The following is an 18,376-nucleotide window of genomic DNA, read 5'->3' as shown; positions in this document are numbered from 1 at the left end:
GTCGGTGCGCTCAGCAAACGTGGAGAACATCAAATCCAAATACCTGCGGATCTTTCCCTTCTGAAAACGTCCCTTCTAAGACACAAGCAGCGCTGTCTACCTTATAGATTTGGCCACCTTCGCTATATCAGGTACATTTCCTCGTTATGTCAGTTAATAAAGTTTATACACGTGTGTATCACAACACGGCGAATCGTTTGACACCATCCCAAATCCCCTGCGACAAAAGGTTCCGCCGTAATGGCCGTCTGAAGGTCGTCGGAATGCACGGTTTGTATGCAGAAAGGTCGTCGTTGCGCTGCATCTCAATTATCAGTTTTATCCTCCGGAAAATGCCAAGTCATATGACGTCACTCCGAATATTGTGCGTCAAACGGGTGACCCCAAATTTTCTGTAAATGATGGTACCGAGTGGGGGGGGGTCCCACTTCAATGGCCGGTATCTGGCACATATATAACGGATCGAAAGCACAGGTATCCAGTGGGCCGCTACGCGCCCATTGTTGCTATGTGATATAGTGTGATCACGTGGGAACTGCTTTGGTCAATTTGACCTTCATTGTAGACAGACGCGTCCTTGGCAAACGTAAGCGCTTTTCAAAGATCATGTCTAACTACGAATATTATGCCTTCTCAAAATGAGGGCACACGTGAACGAACTGTGCAAAAACCGAGTGGAAAAATTGTGAGGCAGACAAAGCGCTGCAACATGTGAGTTCACGGGTTTTTCTTATGGCATAACCCTTTACTTGGGCAATGAAAACAGCCACCCTTTACTTGGGCAATGAAAACAGCCGAGTGTCTTTGGCTGATCGATGAGTACGACAGGGTGTCTGGCGCTGCCCTCAACTATGCCAAGGGCAGACAACTTGTGACAGGCCGCACTGATGCGCATCACGCGCAGTGCGAACATTTGCATCCCTGGTGTCAAGAACAATTCACATCGTGCGCCAAATTTGGTATGGGACACTATACTTGACGAGGTTCGTAGCAGGATCGCGATGGCCTCCGAATTTGATCTGGCTTTGCTGGGGCCTCGTGACCCCGCCCACACGCTCTTTAGTGGCAGGTGTGGTACGCGGGGTACATTACGCCGACTCTTCTTCGCGTTTGTCATGCATTGCCCTCTCTGCTGTGTCCCTTTTCATGGGGAGTTCGGACGGAGCTGGTGTGTCGCGTTGAGCTCGGGCAGCCACGTTCGAGGAGTGACGTCGCCTTCCCTTCTGCGCCCGTCTGCTGCCGGCTCTCCGTTACGTTCTCCGTTTGTTGCGGGGGGATGAGTAACCGGCACCGGCACTAGCCTCCTACTTTTTGCGCACGTGCCTTAGGGAATTTATCCCTGATGCACCATTATATCTGGGACCGCAGTCTTTCCGCATGCCTGTTTTCTACGCAGAAGCGGTGACTTTCCGTCGGCACGCCCGTCGCGTCCGCTCGGACTTGGAAGTTGCAGCAGGCCGAGTGGTGGAGTCCATGGGCGCGGTGCTTGTATGCCCCGTGTGCCTCCAGCACGCATACGGCGGGCGGAGTCAGCTTCGGAATTACCGCTAACAGCGGCCTTCCTTCCGGGTCATTTACGTGACTTCATGTGGCGCTTGGAATGCACAGTTCTGCCTACGCGAGACCGCCTGCAATGCTGCAGTGTTGTACGGACATCGCAGTGCCCTAACAGCCCTCTCCAAGATGGTTTGCATAGATCTAAGGGGTTTAACGTCCCAATGCGACTCAGGCTGACGGACGCCATAGTAAAGGGATCTGGAAATTTGCACCACCTAGGGTTCTTTAACGTGCACTGACAAAGCACAGCACACGGGCGTCTCGAATTTCGCCTCCATCGAAGCCGCCGCGATCGGTATCGAACCCGACCGCGGCAGCCGGGTTTTCATGGAGGCGAAACGAACCCGGGTACTCTGGATCAGTCGCCGAGCGCCCTAACCACTGGCGCAATCGCTGTTAGAATGTTTCGAGATGTGAGACAGTTACTACCAATCTTACAATTACTGCCAAAAACCAATTTTTCAATTTTCTGTTGCGTCAGAATGCCGTCGCCGTGATTTTTTTTCTCGGTCATGGGGCGCCTTCTTGTTCCTTTCGGAACAGCTACTTTTTCTTGGGAAGGTAGAGTTACTCCGCCAGTGGTACTGCCCTTTCGCGTCTGTTTTCGTAAGAGTGCGTAAGGGTCGTTTTTCGGACACCCGGGTTTGTGTAGTCAAGTGATAATTCTCGTGCATTATCACTCAATACAATCTCACACTGTACGTAAACAACACAACCATTTACATATTCACTGTATGTACATATATTCTCTTAAGCACATTACATAAGCTTTTGCTGTCGCTCACTGTATATGTATTCATTCCAACTCTGTGTTCATTGGACCGAAGCAGCCCACGATTTTGCCCGAGGATTCGTCAACCGTGCTGTGGCCTGCCCAAACCTGAGGTCGGCCAGGGAGCGCATGGTCACGTATCACGACATAACTATGCACTATCGTAATAATAGACATAAATACCCCCTCCCCCCGATAAGTCTATGACCAAACCCCAGCCGGTGGCGTGGAGACAACTCCATACAAACACTTTCCCAAACCCTTATAAAAACTCCATTATGCATGTATCCGGGAGTATTCTCGGCCCAGTGTAAGCTACGTGGTCAAGACAGGGCCGACTTAGCTCATACACTGCATGAATGTTCACAGGACACACCGCCGATGAACCTGAAGCTCTCGAACCGCGAAGAGTGGGAGGTTTTGGTGCTCAGCTCCGACCCGAGAACCCAATTCCGGCCGTGAGCCGAGCTTTAGAAGTCGCCGAGCGCCAAGGGCTCCTGGTCACATCACGCGACCAGCAGTGAAGCAGGGAAATAAGAAAGCGCAATGGAGACCCCACTCGATCTACGAAAGAACACCTTTGAATGAATCTTGCAGAAAATAAAGTTTTTACCACCACCACCTGTATTCATTGTACATGTCTTAATGATTATCACTGCTCACTTGATTGTGCCCATGGGTATTGCGCGGGCCAAATCTCATTGTGTCGAGCTAGGTTTGGTAGTGTGCGGACTGCGTGCTTCGCCATATAGCGACTGCCCCGAGCAACGTAAAGCGTACAGCTTACAGGAACACAGCCGTGAGCAGTGGGAGGCAAAGCTGGCTCACAGAGAGCTCTCCCTCCAGCGCCAGCTGATCGCTCAGGCCTGCAGGGCCGTATTCGCCGATCCTTTCCCGGACCTGGGTTAACCACCCGCGTAATCACTTTATACTCTAAATTTTATTATCTCTCTCTTTGTATATGATTTTCATGACCACCGACGAGCATGTACACAGTGACCCATTCTGTGTTGTACTTGTGTGATGTATGCGTGATCTCCGGTTTGATGTGGACACTGTTAAATGTTCGATACTTTCATAGCTCTTGCCTCTCGTTACTGCTCATTATCATCAATGTGAGCAAAATTCTGAGGGCACAAGTCTGCTTACATGTCGAAATGCGAAAGCATGTGCTTTGATGAAAGGAATGGTTTTTGATGAAAGGAAAGGGCACAGTAACTCTCAGAAATCGACATCTCGGTGGACACCACAACCGCAACTGAAAGCATGCAACTGAAGATTCATATGTCATCGGTCCGAACCCCTGTCGCAAGCTGGCCTCCAAATTCACATCCCGACATCTCGGTGGACACTTAAAACGCGACTTAAGAGAAAATGTAGTCTCAGAAAGCATGCAAATAAATGTGTATATGTCATTGGTCCGAATCCCTGTCGCAAGCTGGCCTCCGATGTGACTAAAACATGTAAGCTATATGGAAAGAGAAATGCCATGAAATGCCATGACACCACACGGAATGCTATACGACAAACGGTTACACAAAAATTTGGTGAGCGTATTCAAAAATACTGCCGCACATTGAGGTCCACCAGAGAAAACAATGCTGGGATTTCTTCTGCACCTGCGATACCTATTGCTCAAACCAGCCTCGTCGCTTCGGTTTTTGGTTTTTAGGGGAAAGGAAATGGTGCAGTATCTTTCTCACATATCGGCGGACACCTGAACCGCGCCTTAAGGGAAGGGATAAAGTAGGGACTGAGAGAAGAAAGGAAGAAAGAGGTGCCGTAATGGAGGGCTCCGAAATAATTTCGACCACCTGGGGATCTTTAATGTGCACTGACATCAAACATCACACGGGCGCCTTAGCGTCTCGCCTCCATCGAAACGCAGCGCCGCGGTCGGGTTCGAACCCGGGAGCTCCGGATCAGTATCCGAGCGTCCTAACCACTGAGCCACCGAGGCTCTTTGGCGCCCGCTTTTTGTGCTGCTCGTTTTCTTGCCATCATTCCTCTCTCCTGTCCGCACGTGGCAGCGATTGTGACTCAGCTCGGGTGGACATCATCACTTTGGGGCGGCGTCATCACTCTCAATTTTGCGTCATCCTGTCGCGTCATCTCGCACGCCGGCTGTCCGGGCTCGGTTCCCGCCTAAAACCCCATTTTCCTTCCTTATTTTAATTCTAATGTCTCATGACTTACTTACATGGCTCATGACGTAATTTACCAGTGACGTCACAAGGAACGAACTTCCGGCGACACATTTTGCGGTACTTCCGGCGTTAACGTAGCCATCTCATGTTTTCACAGTAAAAAAAAATCTGGTGGTTTAGATCTGGTTAGCCCTGGTCAAAAGCGACAAACCGCATCTCCCTGGCTACGTTCGCGGTCGAGTGACTGGCGGTTTCCACAGATAGCCATATTGACACACACACAGTTTTTTATTTGTTAAACAGGTTGCTTTCCTTGAAACGACATTAAAGGCGCTCACACAAGAAAGTGTATATTTAATATAGCTTCGGTGATATTTACAAATGTACTATTGCTGGTTGTATGCGGAGATATGGAACCAAATCAGGTTCCAAACGATGCCAAACCCTGAAGATAAATTCAGAAAGCCAAATTGAAAAAAGAAATTGGTTTTTTGGGAGAAGAAATGGCACAATGTGAGAAAGGTGTCATTTCCGTTTTTAAAACTTTCATTTTCCTTCGCTTACGGCGCGGTTCGTGTTTCCACAAGATATGTGAGAAAGGCGTAATTTCCTTTCCTTAAAACCAACTTTCATATCACTTTCGTTCCCTTACGGCGCGGCTCGGGTGTCCAAAGAGATATGCGACTCAGGTATCATTTCTTTTACCCGCCGCGGTGGCTCAGTGGTTAGGGCGCTCGGCTACTGATCCGGAGTTCCCGAATGCGAACCCAACCGGGACAGCAGCGTTTCGATGGAGTCGAAACGCAAAGGCGCCCGTGTGCTGTGCGATGTGAGTGAAGATTAAAGACCGCCAGGAGGTCGAAATTATTCTGGAGCGCTCCACTACGGCAGCTCTTTCTTCTGTTCTTATCTCACTCCCTCCTTTATCATTTCACTAACAGCGCGGTTCAGGTGTCCACCGAAATGTGAGAGTACTGCGCCATTTCCTTTCCCAAAAAACAAATTTTCAATTTGAGGTGGTCACTGAGCAAGAGAGCCAGTTATGCGCCCTTCCTTTCCGCGAAACCTACGGAGGCTAAACTTTCCGCTGGTTTTGAGAAAGGGAAGGGCGCATAACTGCCTACTCACTGCGCGACAGAGGTGTCCACGGACCATATGAGCTAGTGAACTTGATACTCAGAGGCTTCACACACAGACACCGCTGAAACCCCAGCTGTGCAGGTAGAAGTGTTTTGGTTTATGGGGGCTTAACGTCCCAAAGCGACACAGGCTATGAGGGACGCCGTAGTGAAAGGCTCCGGAAACATCGACCACCTGGGGTTCTCCTGGGGTTCCTTAACGTGCCCTGAGAACGCACAGAGCACGGGCCTAAAAAATTTCGCCTCCATGGAAATTCGATTGCCGCGGCCGGGATTGAACCCGACGACTACGGTCTAATTTAGATGGAGACGAAATTCTCGAGGTGGTTTCGTGTTAAAAATAACTACAATTATGCTAGATAGATCTCTATGTTTCGCTGCTTACAAAGCGTAGCCTACGAACTGTCAATTTTTTCTCTGTAAAGTGCCAACCTGAGAGCGCCCTCAAATTTTTTTCTCAGAGATTATTTTTCCTCAGTGTTCACCTGCTATGCGAAGGACACAGCTGGGCTATGTATCTTAGTGTTGAAGACTTTGCTGCACTTAGCAGCAAAGCTTTAGCTCTACGTTAGGCACCGTGGCGTAGTATATACATTAGAAATTGCATGACACTACCCGGGACGCTGTACGACAAACGGTTCGGTCACAGCTTTGTTAGGAATATTGTCGGGAAAACTGTCTCTACACGGAGGTCGGTCAGCGGCGGGTGTATGTAGCCGAACGACATGTATAGTATTGTCTGGAGTGGCGGTGCCGGGCTTGCTTTGAGCATCATGCGGCCGCTTGATGAAGTTACATGTTTTTTTTTTGTTTTCATCGCTGCGAATTTCTGTGCACTCTTTGTCAAAGGTATACAACACAAAGTATTTTATTCCAAGCCACGCAGCAGCGCTCTTCAGCTCATTTGACAGTCTAACTCGGCAGGGTTGGGGACTTAAGCTCCTCCCACCTGAGGTCGCAAGAGGAGCCGTATACCATTTGCGAGCATACACGCACTATCACACGCCGCCGCCTTTTCCCGTGAAGGGACTAGCAGTGCTTTCGCATTAATACCAGCAATGCAGCTCTGGTCGTGTCATTCATAGTTTCGGCTGGCTGTTCTTTTGCCTTTGATATTCTGAAGCAGGGCCTCTTCAGCGCTAACAACGACAGATCAGGGAAAGCTGGCCAAGTGAAACGTTTCAGTGTGATTAATATAACTGACTTCAACGGTGTAAGTGCAGGACTTAAGTAGAACAAATCCCTGGCAAAGAGAAGCGATCGATATTTTCACGTGTACCTGGAGTGAAAGTGAAATTTGGTTTTTGTTCAAAGGAAATGGCGCACTATCTGTCTCACATACCGGCGGACACCTGAACCGCGCCGTAAGGGAAGGGATAAAGGAGGGACTAAGAGACGAAAGGAAGCCCACAGGGGTGGCTCAGTGGTTAGGGCGCTTGGCTACTGACCCGGGCTCGAACCCGACCGCGGCAGCCGCGTTTCGATGAAGGCGAAACGCTAAGGCGCTCGTGTGCTGTGCGATGTCAGTGGATGTTAAAAATCACCAGGTGGCCTAAATTATTCCTGAGCCCTCCTCTACGGCACCTCTTCCTTCTTTTTTTTTCTTAGCCCTTCTAGTGCGCTGAACCAAAAAGAAGCAGGTCGTTTTTTTTTTGTCCGGTGCGAATATGACCAGCACACGTGCCCTTATAAAAGCTTGACACTAATACCTAAACATCTAAAAAGAAAAGTTCATAAGTAAAGGCAAGTCCTTTACCTTGTTATATCTGAATACGAAAAAATAATCTCCCACGATACTGCCGTAAGTAAAGGCGGAGTTAGTTTTTACTGTCACTAAGAAGTCGTGTATATATATCTAAAAATAGTAGAACTGGCACGTTGTCAAGAATAGCTAAGACACGGTAAAAACAAGGTAAAAAATATTACAGAGTGTTGCAGTGGCACAGCAGACTATATAAATGCCTTGTTATTTAATGCAATGAGCAGTTTCTAAAGGAGACAAATAAGGCTATGGTAGACAAAATCGACGTAAATAAGTTGCTCACACTTATCGAGGTTGAGTTCTGAGACGCAACAACCCCATTTGGTTCAATGCACACACGTACAGAATAAGAAAGCTCTCACCACTGACAAAGCACAAAAAGCCAATTGATGTTTGCTGTGTCAAAAAAGGCCGTTACTTTCATACAGTTCTGGGTGGCGAAGGGATCACCCTCCAGAATCCCTTTCAAAAGCTTAGGTAGAAAACGGCTTAGCTGCCGCTGTCAATACTCGCACTCGCTTACAACGCACCTGAACGGCATCATCTGCTGTTGGGTTTTGACGGTAGAAAAGAAACTTCGAGTCGTCACAGACCTTTTGGCTGCTTATAGCACTGCAGCTGACTGCACGAGAAAACGGCTCTTGTTTCTCCTCTGCCGGCTTTCTTGCTCACCAGGACAAATCCTTGGCCGCTTTCTTTTTGAATTACTACCGCAAAGCCACCCTTTTTATCAAATAGATAATAATAATAATTGGTTTTTTTGGGGGGGGGGGGGAAGGAAATGGCGCAGTATCTGTCTCATTTATCGTTGGACACCTGAACCGCGCCGTAAGGGAAGGGTAAAGGAGGGAGTGAAAGAAGAACAAATAGAAAAAAGTCGTTTTCTGTAAACAAGGAGACGGCGTGTTCTATGCGCTCCTTCTGGAGATAATTTTTCCGAGAAGTCCTCGGGATACAATCAAGACGGCATCCCTTAGGCTACTCGATCTTACTATCTTCTTCAGCTTTGTAAGTCACGCTCACGTAAGAAAGTGTACTCCAGAATGGAAGACTGTTGGGGCAAGTTGGTGCATATTTTTTCGTCTTTGTGGCCTCCGAACCGAGAACATGCACCAACTCGCCCAATAGGCTACCATTCTGCCATTCCATAATTATCTTCATGAATAACACGTTTGGTACTAAGACACCGCTCATGGCGTTACTTGGCTCTTCCTATCTTGCGCCACAGTAATTCAACTGCCATCAATGATCGCTTTAAGGGGGACGCGCGGCGAACGCATCGACGTAAGTGTCACACATATAGACGCGATAGCGCAAATGTCCACTTCACTTTTTTTTAACTGGACCTCTCTCGAATTTGACCGCAAAATAAAACAAGTGTCCATATCTCGCGGTCCTCCCCTCCGTCCGGCTCATTCGTCGCCATCGTCTGAGTAGATAGCCCGGAAGCCTGCGCAGCCCTCTCTTCCCAGACTTATCTCCTCGCGCACGCCGACACACAGGCGATCAGTCAATGGCAACCGAGGCCTCGAGGTCAGACCGAATAAGGCCCTTCCTCACTTCATCTGCAACGCTTCGACCCACTTAGAGCTCGCAAAGCCTCTCACAAAAAAGCGTCCCTCGAATTCTCTTCGCTCCAACATAAACTTCCCTCTTCTGATCGTCCTTTCAAGCGCGAGCAACTGATTTGATCAACAGGCAAGCACGCTCTGCCCTCCTACCGCTCAGATCATCCTCAGCCTGTCCACTGCAAAACAAAGGCCTCTCCGTGACCTCCTATCCTGTGCTGCAACAGCTGCGACTGTCCTAGCCGCATTACCACATCGCATTCGCACGGGCTCTGCTCGTAACTCTGCGTGGATGTACACTCTTTGCCAAAAGCAATGGTTTGCTTCCCCCTCATATAGTGGAGCCCCTACGGCTTCCCTGAAAACCAAAAGGTATTGGAAAGTGGGAGAAGGGTTATATTACCTCACAGTGATTTATAGCTTTCTGGGTGCGATAAGTGTTCCGCTGTATAACTGAGAAGCAAACAGGGCAGCCTGGTTACTTTGCCAAAGACGGTACATATAACACGGGTCTGGCATCGTCTCCGCATGTGGTGCGTGCGGTGATATAGAACATTTTCTTATGTGCTGTCCAGAGTACAACGCGGAAAGGTGTGTGTTCGCTTACCTCAAAAAGAAAGGAGTTCCTCACAGTTCTCTTCAGGACAATGTCTACACGCGCGGAAAACAGTCATGTAGAAAGGACGCGTCACGCCTTTTTTTTTAAATTCCTCCGGGACTCAGGTCTGAACCCCAGATGGTGACGGCAGCAGTTGACTACTGACTGTTATAGATGTGATTGTGTTTAGAGCTAAGTATATGAACCAGGCCTCTGGTATGTGCCTGATTTTTGGACCTTATTTAGCGTTTAAGTGTCGCTGCGGTGGAGCAATTCCTGGCAGAATACGCGACTGTCCCCACTAGAAGCTTGAAGCCATCTCAACCTTATCCTAGGCAGATAATTTCCCAGTATCTACTGCAAAGCACCCGCATGCTTCAGTACATCCCCAGAGCACCTGGCCACCCCCGGCACTTTAGCTGTCAAGTGTATGCTAAAAGCACACGTACTGCACGCTATGACTAACCTCACGGTGCTCATGAACTGCTAGATACGTAGCGCTATACAAAGCAAGTGAATCTCTTTCTTTCAAGAAAATTATAAATTGTTTCATTAAACTTCTACTTTCATTCAACGGGCAAAACGTGTGGGTTCAATCGCATTCAAATGCCAGTAGCAACATGAAATCACCGTTGAAACAACCGTTGAAACAACGCTTAATGGGACGCCGCCAATTCCATGAAAGCTCCAGCAGCCACATTGGGTTCCGACAGATGACTTCACAAGTAGTCACCGCACGTGGCCGAAACACGTGCCGAAACAGTTTTCTCCGTCAGAACAGGGTTAACGAGAGCGAAACCAAAACATGCCACTCATCGTAAATTCGTTTAGTCTCTTCCCCGTGATAGCACGGGTGCTCCCCACTGCAAGCACGATGCTCTGCGTGGTTGCTTCCGACCTGTTCTGTAGCGGTCTGCATCCCGAGGAGGAGAAGGCAAAACTTTATTACACCGAAAGGCGTTTAGGGCACGCAGGCCCTTGGTACCACACACGACCCCACTGCGCTCAGAGGTTCACGAGTCCATGATGGTCCATGAATAAGGAAAGCTCGGAATCATATCGGCCGAGCTCGCAATGCGGCCAGCCGACGGGCCTCGCATCGGAGCCGTTCTCGACTTGCTGAGGGCTCTGCTGGGCGGAATACGGAGCTCGGAAAACGAGGCTAATCCCGAGAACGGCTTCGTTGTGTCGTTAGGGGTCCGTGTTTCCGCAACTGAACTGACACGGCGTACAATCGCGTATTAATCGCATAGTTAACGGTGCCAGCATTGATCGGTTAATTCTTATTGTTCATTTATTCATTTCTTTACAATTACTGCACGGTTGCTTGACACCAAGCAGGAGTGAGCACAAAGAAAAAAGGACCGACATCAAAAGAACGCATCTATAGTAACAATATGATCAGAGCACGCCAAATTAAGACTCAGGGGTGATAAAAGATGCAAAAAGAGCTTAACGCCAGCATTTAACCCAAACTTCCGACAATATTTTCAACACTGGTACTGTCGGCAATAAATTACGATAACTTATTCCATTTGTCTATGATTCCAAGAAAAACTGAACATTTAAATTTGTTGTCGAGAGCGCGAACTTTCAAGGTGATCTTTTCCGTTATCCAAATGTGGCTTGTACTGAAGGTGTAAGGGGTAGTGCTGTTATTACTCTGAAAGCTATTAATATTGTTATATAATAAGTACAAGTATATTAAACTTCTTTCGCCACGACCGCCTTTAATTTATCAAGCGCAGGACGCTTGCTCATTTCTGTTGCGCTATCAATTCGTGCATGCCTGTTAAATAAATCTAGCCGCAGTCCTTTACAGGCTGTTAGTGTTTTTCTTCAGGAAGTGTCACACAAGCACGAACCGTACTCCAGGTTGGACTGACCGACGCTTTATATGCGGCTAGGTTGACTTGCAAAGAGGTTTCGAACGAAGCACAGAGACTTAAAAGCTTTTGTGACGATGTGTTAACAGGGTCGCCTAAACACATATCTTCATACCTCCAACATACGTAAAAGCCGGAGATTCCTTAAGTACTATGCCATCTGCGTACAAAGAATGTTGCGAAACGGTTTTCTTCCTCAATTTATAGAGGGCTATGCACTTGTCAGCGTTTAAAAACATGTTATAATTCTTGCACCAAACTGAAATTTCTGCCACCTTTTTGCAGACCCTAATTTGTTCTAGGCTTTACCGCACTATAGCAAGGCAGAACGCAGTCATCTGCGAAAAGCTTTGCCTTAACAATAGTGGCTGCGACCCTGCTAATATCATTGTGCGGTGCACAACCGATCCTCGGAGTATTTGTGAACGCGGTGTGTCGGCAGTGGTGCGTCGGACAGAGGGGCGCTGCGTGTGCCAGCCCAGCGGTGCACGTGTGCGAGGCGACAAAGAGCGCGGCGAGCACGAGGAGCCGACGTGTCAGAAAACCGAGGTGTGAAGGAAGACAGCGCAGCGGAGATCGGCTCATTCAAGCGTGCAGGTGGCAGCCGTGGACCTCCCTTGGATCACCGAAGCAAGCCTCCGGCGTTCCTTGCTAGCGTGGAGGTGGCGGCTGATAGACTGAGGGTCCGTGCTGCCTAAAGGCACTCTTGTATAGCCTGCTTTAAGCCTTTCGTGACGCCGTCGACGGGACCTGGCTACGTTTTTCCTGCGGCTGGAAAGATCTTCGGGCTCTTGACAGGAGACCACCGGCGTCTCCCTGTGTTCCTCCCCGCTTCCCATATCACCTGGCTCCCTTCTGTCGCTTACTTGGACGCAGCGCTAGCGACGCGTCGCACTACACCCACCCGCGTCCGCACTGTCTGCAAGGCATCCCCGCTTCGCCTGGGACGCTCAGCACCTGGTGAACTCTTTCCTTTATTCTGTAGTGTTCTACGCGTGTTGAGTGCGTGTGTTCTTCTTTTGTTTTCGTTTCCGTTTCTTATTGGCCCCTTTTCCTTTAAATTATAAATACGGCTTCATTTCGTTTTGTTCGATCTCTTTGTTCTCTTGCTCGAACCTGCAAGCGATAGCGTTCCCCTTCGGAAAGTCGGGGACGCGCTACCAATTCGCGACAATTGGCGTCCACGACAGGACTCGAACCTGCAATCTGCGCATAATCTGCACTTGCACATAAATAAGTAATAAAATCAGCCCATAACACTGGGCCACCCTAACATAACCTCTATAGAGTCCACGAGCAGCACCTGTCAACTTGAACTTATTCTTGCTGTTTTTCTATTTCTAGGTAAGCATTCACAAAGTTGGTGAGTCTTCTGCTGCGTTGTAACTTTCTGGCGCCGCCTTCCGACCTAGAATTTCTAGTTGCTAACTGCTTACCGCTAGTACACTTAAGTATGTCTGTTGACTATACAACTCTAAAGTTTATTACCACGACCTAATGTGCCACAAAAAAAAATAGCAGAACCTTATGCACGTCTTATTACGACTGACAGCGCCAAGTTATTCAGGGTTGCATGAATGAAGGCAGCATCAGAAACGACTCCTCTTTTATTAGAGAGGAAACTGGCGAGCCTACTGGTTTTACACATGATCAAAACGAATATTTTAAAATAAACTTCAGTATCAGCCGTCGACATAAAAGCGATTTTGTCTTGTTACCATACCTTTTATTTAGTTACAAAGAGGACTGAGCGGAGACATTTGCATTCCGCAACAGTTGGCCTTGCGTATATCAATCAGTCGCTGAATCATGTGCTTCGTGGGGGTTTTTTTTTTTTAGCTTTTCAGCTTGTCCTCGTTCATGCAAGTTTTAGGTTCGCTCACCACAACGTCCTGCTGTAAATGCTTCGGGTCTCGGAAGAATTATTTCCCGGGTCCGTTTGCAGGACTGCGAATATAGGAATAAAAATCCGGAAAGCGCGTTTTTTCCCCCCTCGTTCGTATTGTGGAATTTGTTGCAATATGCCCGAACGGCAACTGTTCACTACAGTCATGGTAACAAAGCAGCTTCGTCTGACAAACACCTTATGGTGGCTGTGAGAAAAGTTGGTTACAAACACGCTTAAAGAGGAAAATTAGCCCAGCTGGTGTTTTCTTTCCAGCTGCGACGTGTGCCGCAACGCAAAAGGACAGAGGACAGCGAGAAAAGAACTTGGCAGGACACAGCGCTACAGTGCTACAGCTGATACTTTTTCCGCTGTTCTTAGTGCGTTTGCTCTAGTAACAAGGTCGCAAATAGGAATCAAACGTGCCTCCATTGAAGACTCATTGCCCATCTGGTCCCCACGTTATCTAACCACTTAAAGAGGACCTGAATCCGTGCACTGAGCGACAATGGACAACGATCGGGGCTACCAAGAGCACCTCCCGTTGTGCGGTCGGCTTTCCTTTCCCCGTGCGTAGCCTTCTTTCGCGACAGCCCTGAATGGGTTCCCGCGAGCCGGCTGCGCCTTGCAGCGCGATGCCGTGGGAACTAAGGACGACAAGTACATTGACATGATGGTCACGGCGCATCGCAGCACCCCTGGGAGCCACCTGATGTCGCTGTGCCCGAAGAATACCGCGGGCACGAAATTTCGTTGCCCGCAGCATGGAACACAAGGAACGCCCTGTCCGTTGGCCAGGATACTCAGACGTGAGTAAAAAATCAAGGACACATGTGGGTGAATGCACAGTAGAGGCAAGGGCAAACATCTGCAACATTCTTGGACATAAATTTGGAAAAAAGAAACCTGTAAGATACCTGTGTAGAAATATTAAAGGTAATGGTCTATTCTTCCAATATGTAGCAAAATCTTTCTTTTATAGTGTTTCCATCGCTGGCATCGAGCACTTAAGACTTTCATAGAAAACCAATGATGAACGCTTTTGACGATAGCGAAAACGTTAATAGCAAAAACAAAAAGCAAGCCTGCCGACGGGAGATCCGCGGGTATATTGGTTGTTATTGTGAAATCTTACAATATATGAAAAAATTGCGCCCGTAATCTCTTTCCCGTCCAAAAATGCTTTTGTCAAGAATTGTTGGCTACGAACAGTAGAGATGAATTCCGCGCAATACCCGTAATTCAATGTGCACAGTAGTTCAGACACAGAGGTCACGCATTGAATGTAAATGGAGCAGTGCAGTGACGGGAAACGCAGTATGTTTCAGAAGTAAGAACTAACTGACGGAGGCCACCGGGTCAAAGTCGATGCCTCCGTCTCCACAGATTGAAGATGCAAACTAAAGAACTCTCAAAGCACCCGCTGATGCGCGAAGAGAAGCAGAGAGTTTGGAACACAGCAAAGGGTCCAGGTTGTACGCTATACCGCCCGTGGGCGAAGGCCAACTAATAGCCGTGAAATTTCACGGGGTCGTGCCAACAGCAATGTGTGCGATGTGCGTGCCCATTCGTGATTTAAAAAAACGAAAGCCTGACTCACACCTGTGACGGCAATGTAGTACAGCCTTTGCCAAACAAGTCTAGGCTGCATGGTTTGCTTCTCATTCGAGTAGTAGAGCGTCTACGGCTTCCCTAAAGATCAAAAAGTTCTCGGAAGATGAGGACAAGGGTTCCCCTTACCGTGCAGAGGTTTAGTGCTTGAGGGTTGACATAATAGCTTCAAAATATGCCTGAGAAGCAAACCGTGCCCCGCCGCGGTGGCTCAGTGGTTAGGGCGCTCGACTACTGATCCGGAGTTCCCGGGTTCGAACCCGACCGCGGCGGCTGCGTTTTTATGGAGGAAAAACGCTCAGGCGCCCGTGTGCTGTGCGATGTCAGTGCACGTTAAAGATCCCCAGGTGGTCGAAATTATTCCGGAGCCCTCCACTACGGCACCTATTCTTCCTTTCTTTCACTCCCTCCTTTATCCCTTCCCTTACGGCGCGGTTCAGGTGTCCAAAGATATATGAGACAGATACTGCGCCATTTCCTTTCCCCCAAAACCAATTATTATTATTATTAAGCAAACCGTCTAACATGGTTACTTTTGGCAAAGACTGAACACCCGAGCTGGTGCGCACCCGAAATCGGGAAAGTGAGCACGCACATGACATGAGGGGCTTTTAGCATAGCGGAGACGCGCAGACATACACAGGATTACCAGACGCCCTCTGCTCACGCGCAGTGGCAGAACCCCTGCCGACGCACACGGCGTCCGGTAAACCGGCGCACCTCAACTCTATAGTGCGTCTCCGCTATGCTAAAAGCCTCAAAGTGTGAACGATCTCCCACACAGCAATGCTAGTTTTTCTTTTATTCTGCGACCTTCCTAATTAAAACAAAGCCAGTGTACTAGCTCGCATGGCCATTTGTCTTCGGACTTTATATATTTATAAGACTGTGCCGTAATTAAAATTTTTGGGTTATTATATTTTGCGCTAAATAAATTAGGATACTTTGATGAACTCTGGAGATTTTTTTACTGATAATAGCCGACGAAAAGAGCAATTCATGACAGTCGTTCTCTCGGGCAGCATAAAATACCTTGCTTCGCCACAAGCCCCAGGGGGCGGGTTTTAGAAAAGGAAATGCTATCAATTGACACTTTTATAGTTTCTTTTCCTACGTTTTCCTTCATGTGCATAAGCATCTGCATTCGCACCGTGTCGGCACGGATGCAAAATCCGCCAAGAATTTACACGCACTCTAGCTGCGAACATATCCTCCACGCCGCATACCGTGCAATACAATGGACTGGACACACAACGTGGGATAGCATGGGGTAGAGAATTAATGACGCATGTAAAACATGAAGGCAGCATCCGCTTTACGGGCCATCGCTTTCAAGAATAATTGCTCGACGCCATCTTATTCGAACAAAAACTTTGTGGTGACAGAAGAAACGCAGAAAATTCACTTATAAAGGCGTTCTGAAATAGATTAGGTAGCTTCTAAAGAGTGCCTGTGTAGAAACGAAGGTTTTAGAGGGTGTAGAACTCATCTCTTTTCTATATTTTTTTTCTGTCAGTAAGCACTCGGTATTCCCATGAAGGATCCCCATCGCCTTTCAGCTACACTCCTCGGGGTGACGTTATGGGACCGAAAACGACCGGATAGCAAAAAAAAAAGAAAAAAGGTTGTAAACTGAAATTTCTGAGCGTCAGGAAGCGATGGATTTGTTACGTCTGCTTCGCGGTGCGCACCCACGCCGCTTAAAAAGCTGCGCGCAGGGTAAAGTTACAAAGTACTGACCCTCGAAATCAACTTTGCCCTGAATGCGCAGGGGCTTGTTTAAAAGTAAGACGATACATCAGTTCTCCACAATGCGTTACTGATAGCAGAGTCTGAAGCAGCCTTTCAACGAGAACAGTTTTCCTTTTTTTATATATAATTTCTTAGAAGCACTCGAAGGCGATGGAAACGCTTAGGCATAAGCCGGTAGTGTGCACCGTTAGCGTCGTTTTCTTTTCCCGCTCTTCCGCCTGAAACGCCGCGCAACAGGTCAGTCAGCTGGCCAGGGCGCTGCTCACTGCGGCGCAGAGGGTGCGTACCGCGCGCGCATTTCGAAAAGCACTCACCGCCTCCGTTCTTGTAGCAGAGGTAGGGAAACCTCCACACGTTTCCCAGTCCGATGGCGTATCCCACGCAGGACATGAGGAAGTCCAGCTTTCCCACCCACTGTCCCCGGTCGGGCATGTGCGGCGCCTGCACCGCGTCGTCGCCCTCGGGCCCCTTGAGGCTGTTGAGCTCGCAGGGCGGCTGCTTGTCCTCGGACATGGCCGGTGCACAACAATCCAGCGCAATCGAAGAATCCTCGGTCACTTCCCCCGGAATCCTGCCGAGCCACGCACGCACATGCAGACACGCACCACCTCCGCCACCAGCACCGAGAGACGGCTGCGCGCACCGCCGTCTGCTGCCGCGTCTCCCAGCTGACGGCCGCCGGAGGCCCGCGCGCTGCCGCGATTGGACGGCGCGGTGTCACGTGGTCGCGGCTGCGCAGTTGCGCGCGGACAACACGTGACCCGCCGTTGCTTTCTCAATCCCTGCCTCTCGCTCTCGCGCTGTGCCGCTTCTCATGCTCGCCCCGTTCGCGACTTCCGGACGCTGTTGCGCCTTTATTGGCCTTTGACGCTCGCGCAACCGGTGTCTCCGGCGCGCCGCCGCTGATTCCACCTTCCAGCGCCGATACGGCTCCCCCCGCTCCTCTCGTCCACGCTTCACGAGAGCCGCTCGGGCGGTGTCCACTCAACACTGTCTTAGTCGCCAGCTAGCTGAGAGCTGGTGACTGCTAACATGAGATACTCATCAAAACTGCTCAACAAGCTTTGTCAAGCGAGTGCGCGCAGCTCTGCGTGGATACCTCCCCAGACTGCGCGGCCTGGGGAAGCTTTGTTGTCCACGCCTGCCTCTTTAGTGCTCCAGTTTTACGGAAATCTACCCTGGTCATTTCATCTGACTTGGCAGCTCAATAACCTCCGGGTATTCCAAGTAGTATCAGCCCTGCCGGTCGGCTTCATATCTTTTCAGCATGAAAAGCAACGCATTAATCTGCATTATGCCAATCAACACTCAGCAATTATGACTGAAATACAAACATTTTACTTGGTTCTAAATAGTTTCACTCACACACCGAAGAGGGAAATCTGGAGCAGCAACAGCATTAATTCGTGGACTGAAGCTGACTGGTTCCTTTCATATTTGAGCTACGTGTACCTACGCTGACGAATGTCCCGTCAAACTAGCCAAGCAAGTTTGCCTATTGCGTCTCTGGGAATTTTCTCAACGCAAACTCTCCAATCCAGATATGCAAAGTAGAGCCGGCAAAACTGTGGCCGCTACTTCGGTCTCAACCTTACGGATAAGCGACACTTATATGAATAGCGGCTTTTTATAATTAAAGCACCAACTCCTCTGATTAGTGGTCCTGGTTGTATATGAAGTCAAATTTTATAAGCTGCTT

The 18,376-nt window shown here is 48.9% G+C and overlaps 2 protein-coding genes across 2 annotated transcripts in view; one reads left to right on the top strand and one right to left on the bottom strand.

The window, feature by feature from the left end:
* The window catches only part of LOC144107293 (uncharacterized), a 139,425-nt gene extending 136,536 nt beyond the window's left edge, over window positions 1-2,889 (top strand). Inside the window, exon 3 of the mRNA XM_077640294.1 lies at window positions 2,699-2,889. Within this exon, the coding sequence (XP_077496420.1) occupies window positions 2,699-2,853 (155 nt within the window). The 3' untranslated portion in view covers window positions 2,854-2,889. The remainder of the gene's footprint in view (window positions 1-2,698) is intronic.
* The window catches only part of Gat (sodium- and chloride-dependent GABA transporter), a 261,834-nt gene extending 244,497 nt beyond the window's left edge, over window positions 1-17,337 (bottom strand). The window contains exon 1 of the mRNA XM_077640873.1: window positions 16,992-17,337. Within this exon, the coding sequence (XP_077496999.1) occupies window positions 16,992-17,190 (199 nt within the window). The 5' untranslated portion in view covers window positions 17,191-17,337. The remainder of the gene's footprint in view (window positions 1-16,991) is intronic.
* Between the last annotated feature and the right edge of the window lie 1,039 nt (window positions 17,338-18,376).

Source organism: Amblyomma americanum, chromosome 10 (assembly GCF_052857255.1).
Source record: "Amblyomma americanum isolate KBUSLIRL-KWMA chromosome 10, ASM5285725v1, whole genome shotgun sequence".
Lineage (NCBI taxonomy): Eukaryota > Metazoa > Arthropoda > Arachnida > Ixodida > Ixodidae > Amblyomma > Amblyomma americanum.
Note: the sequence above shows the minus strand (reverse complement) of the source record. Positions and strands in the feature narration are given on the sequence as shown.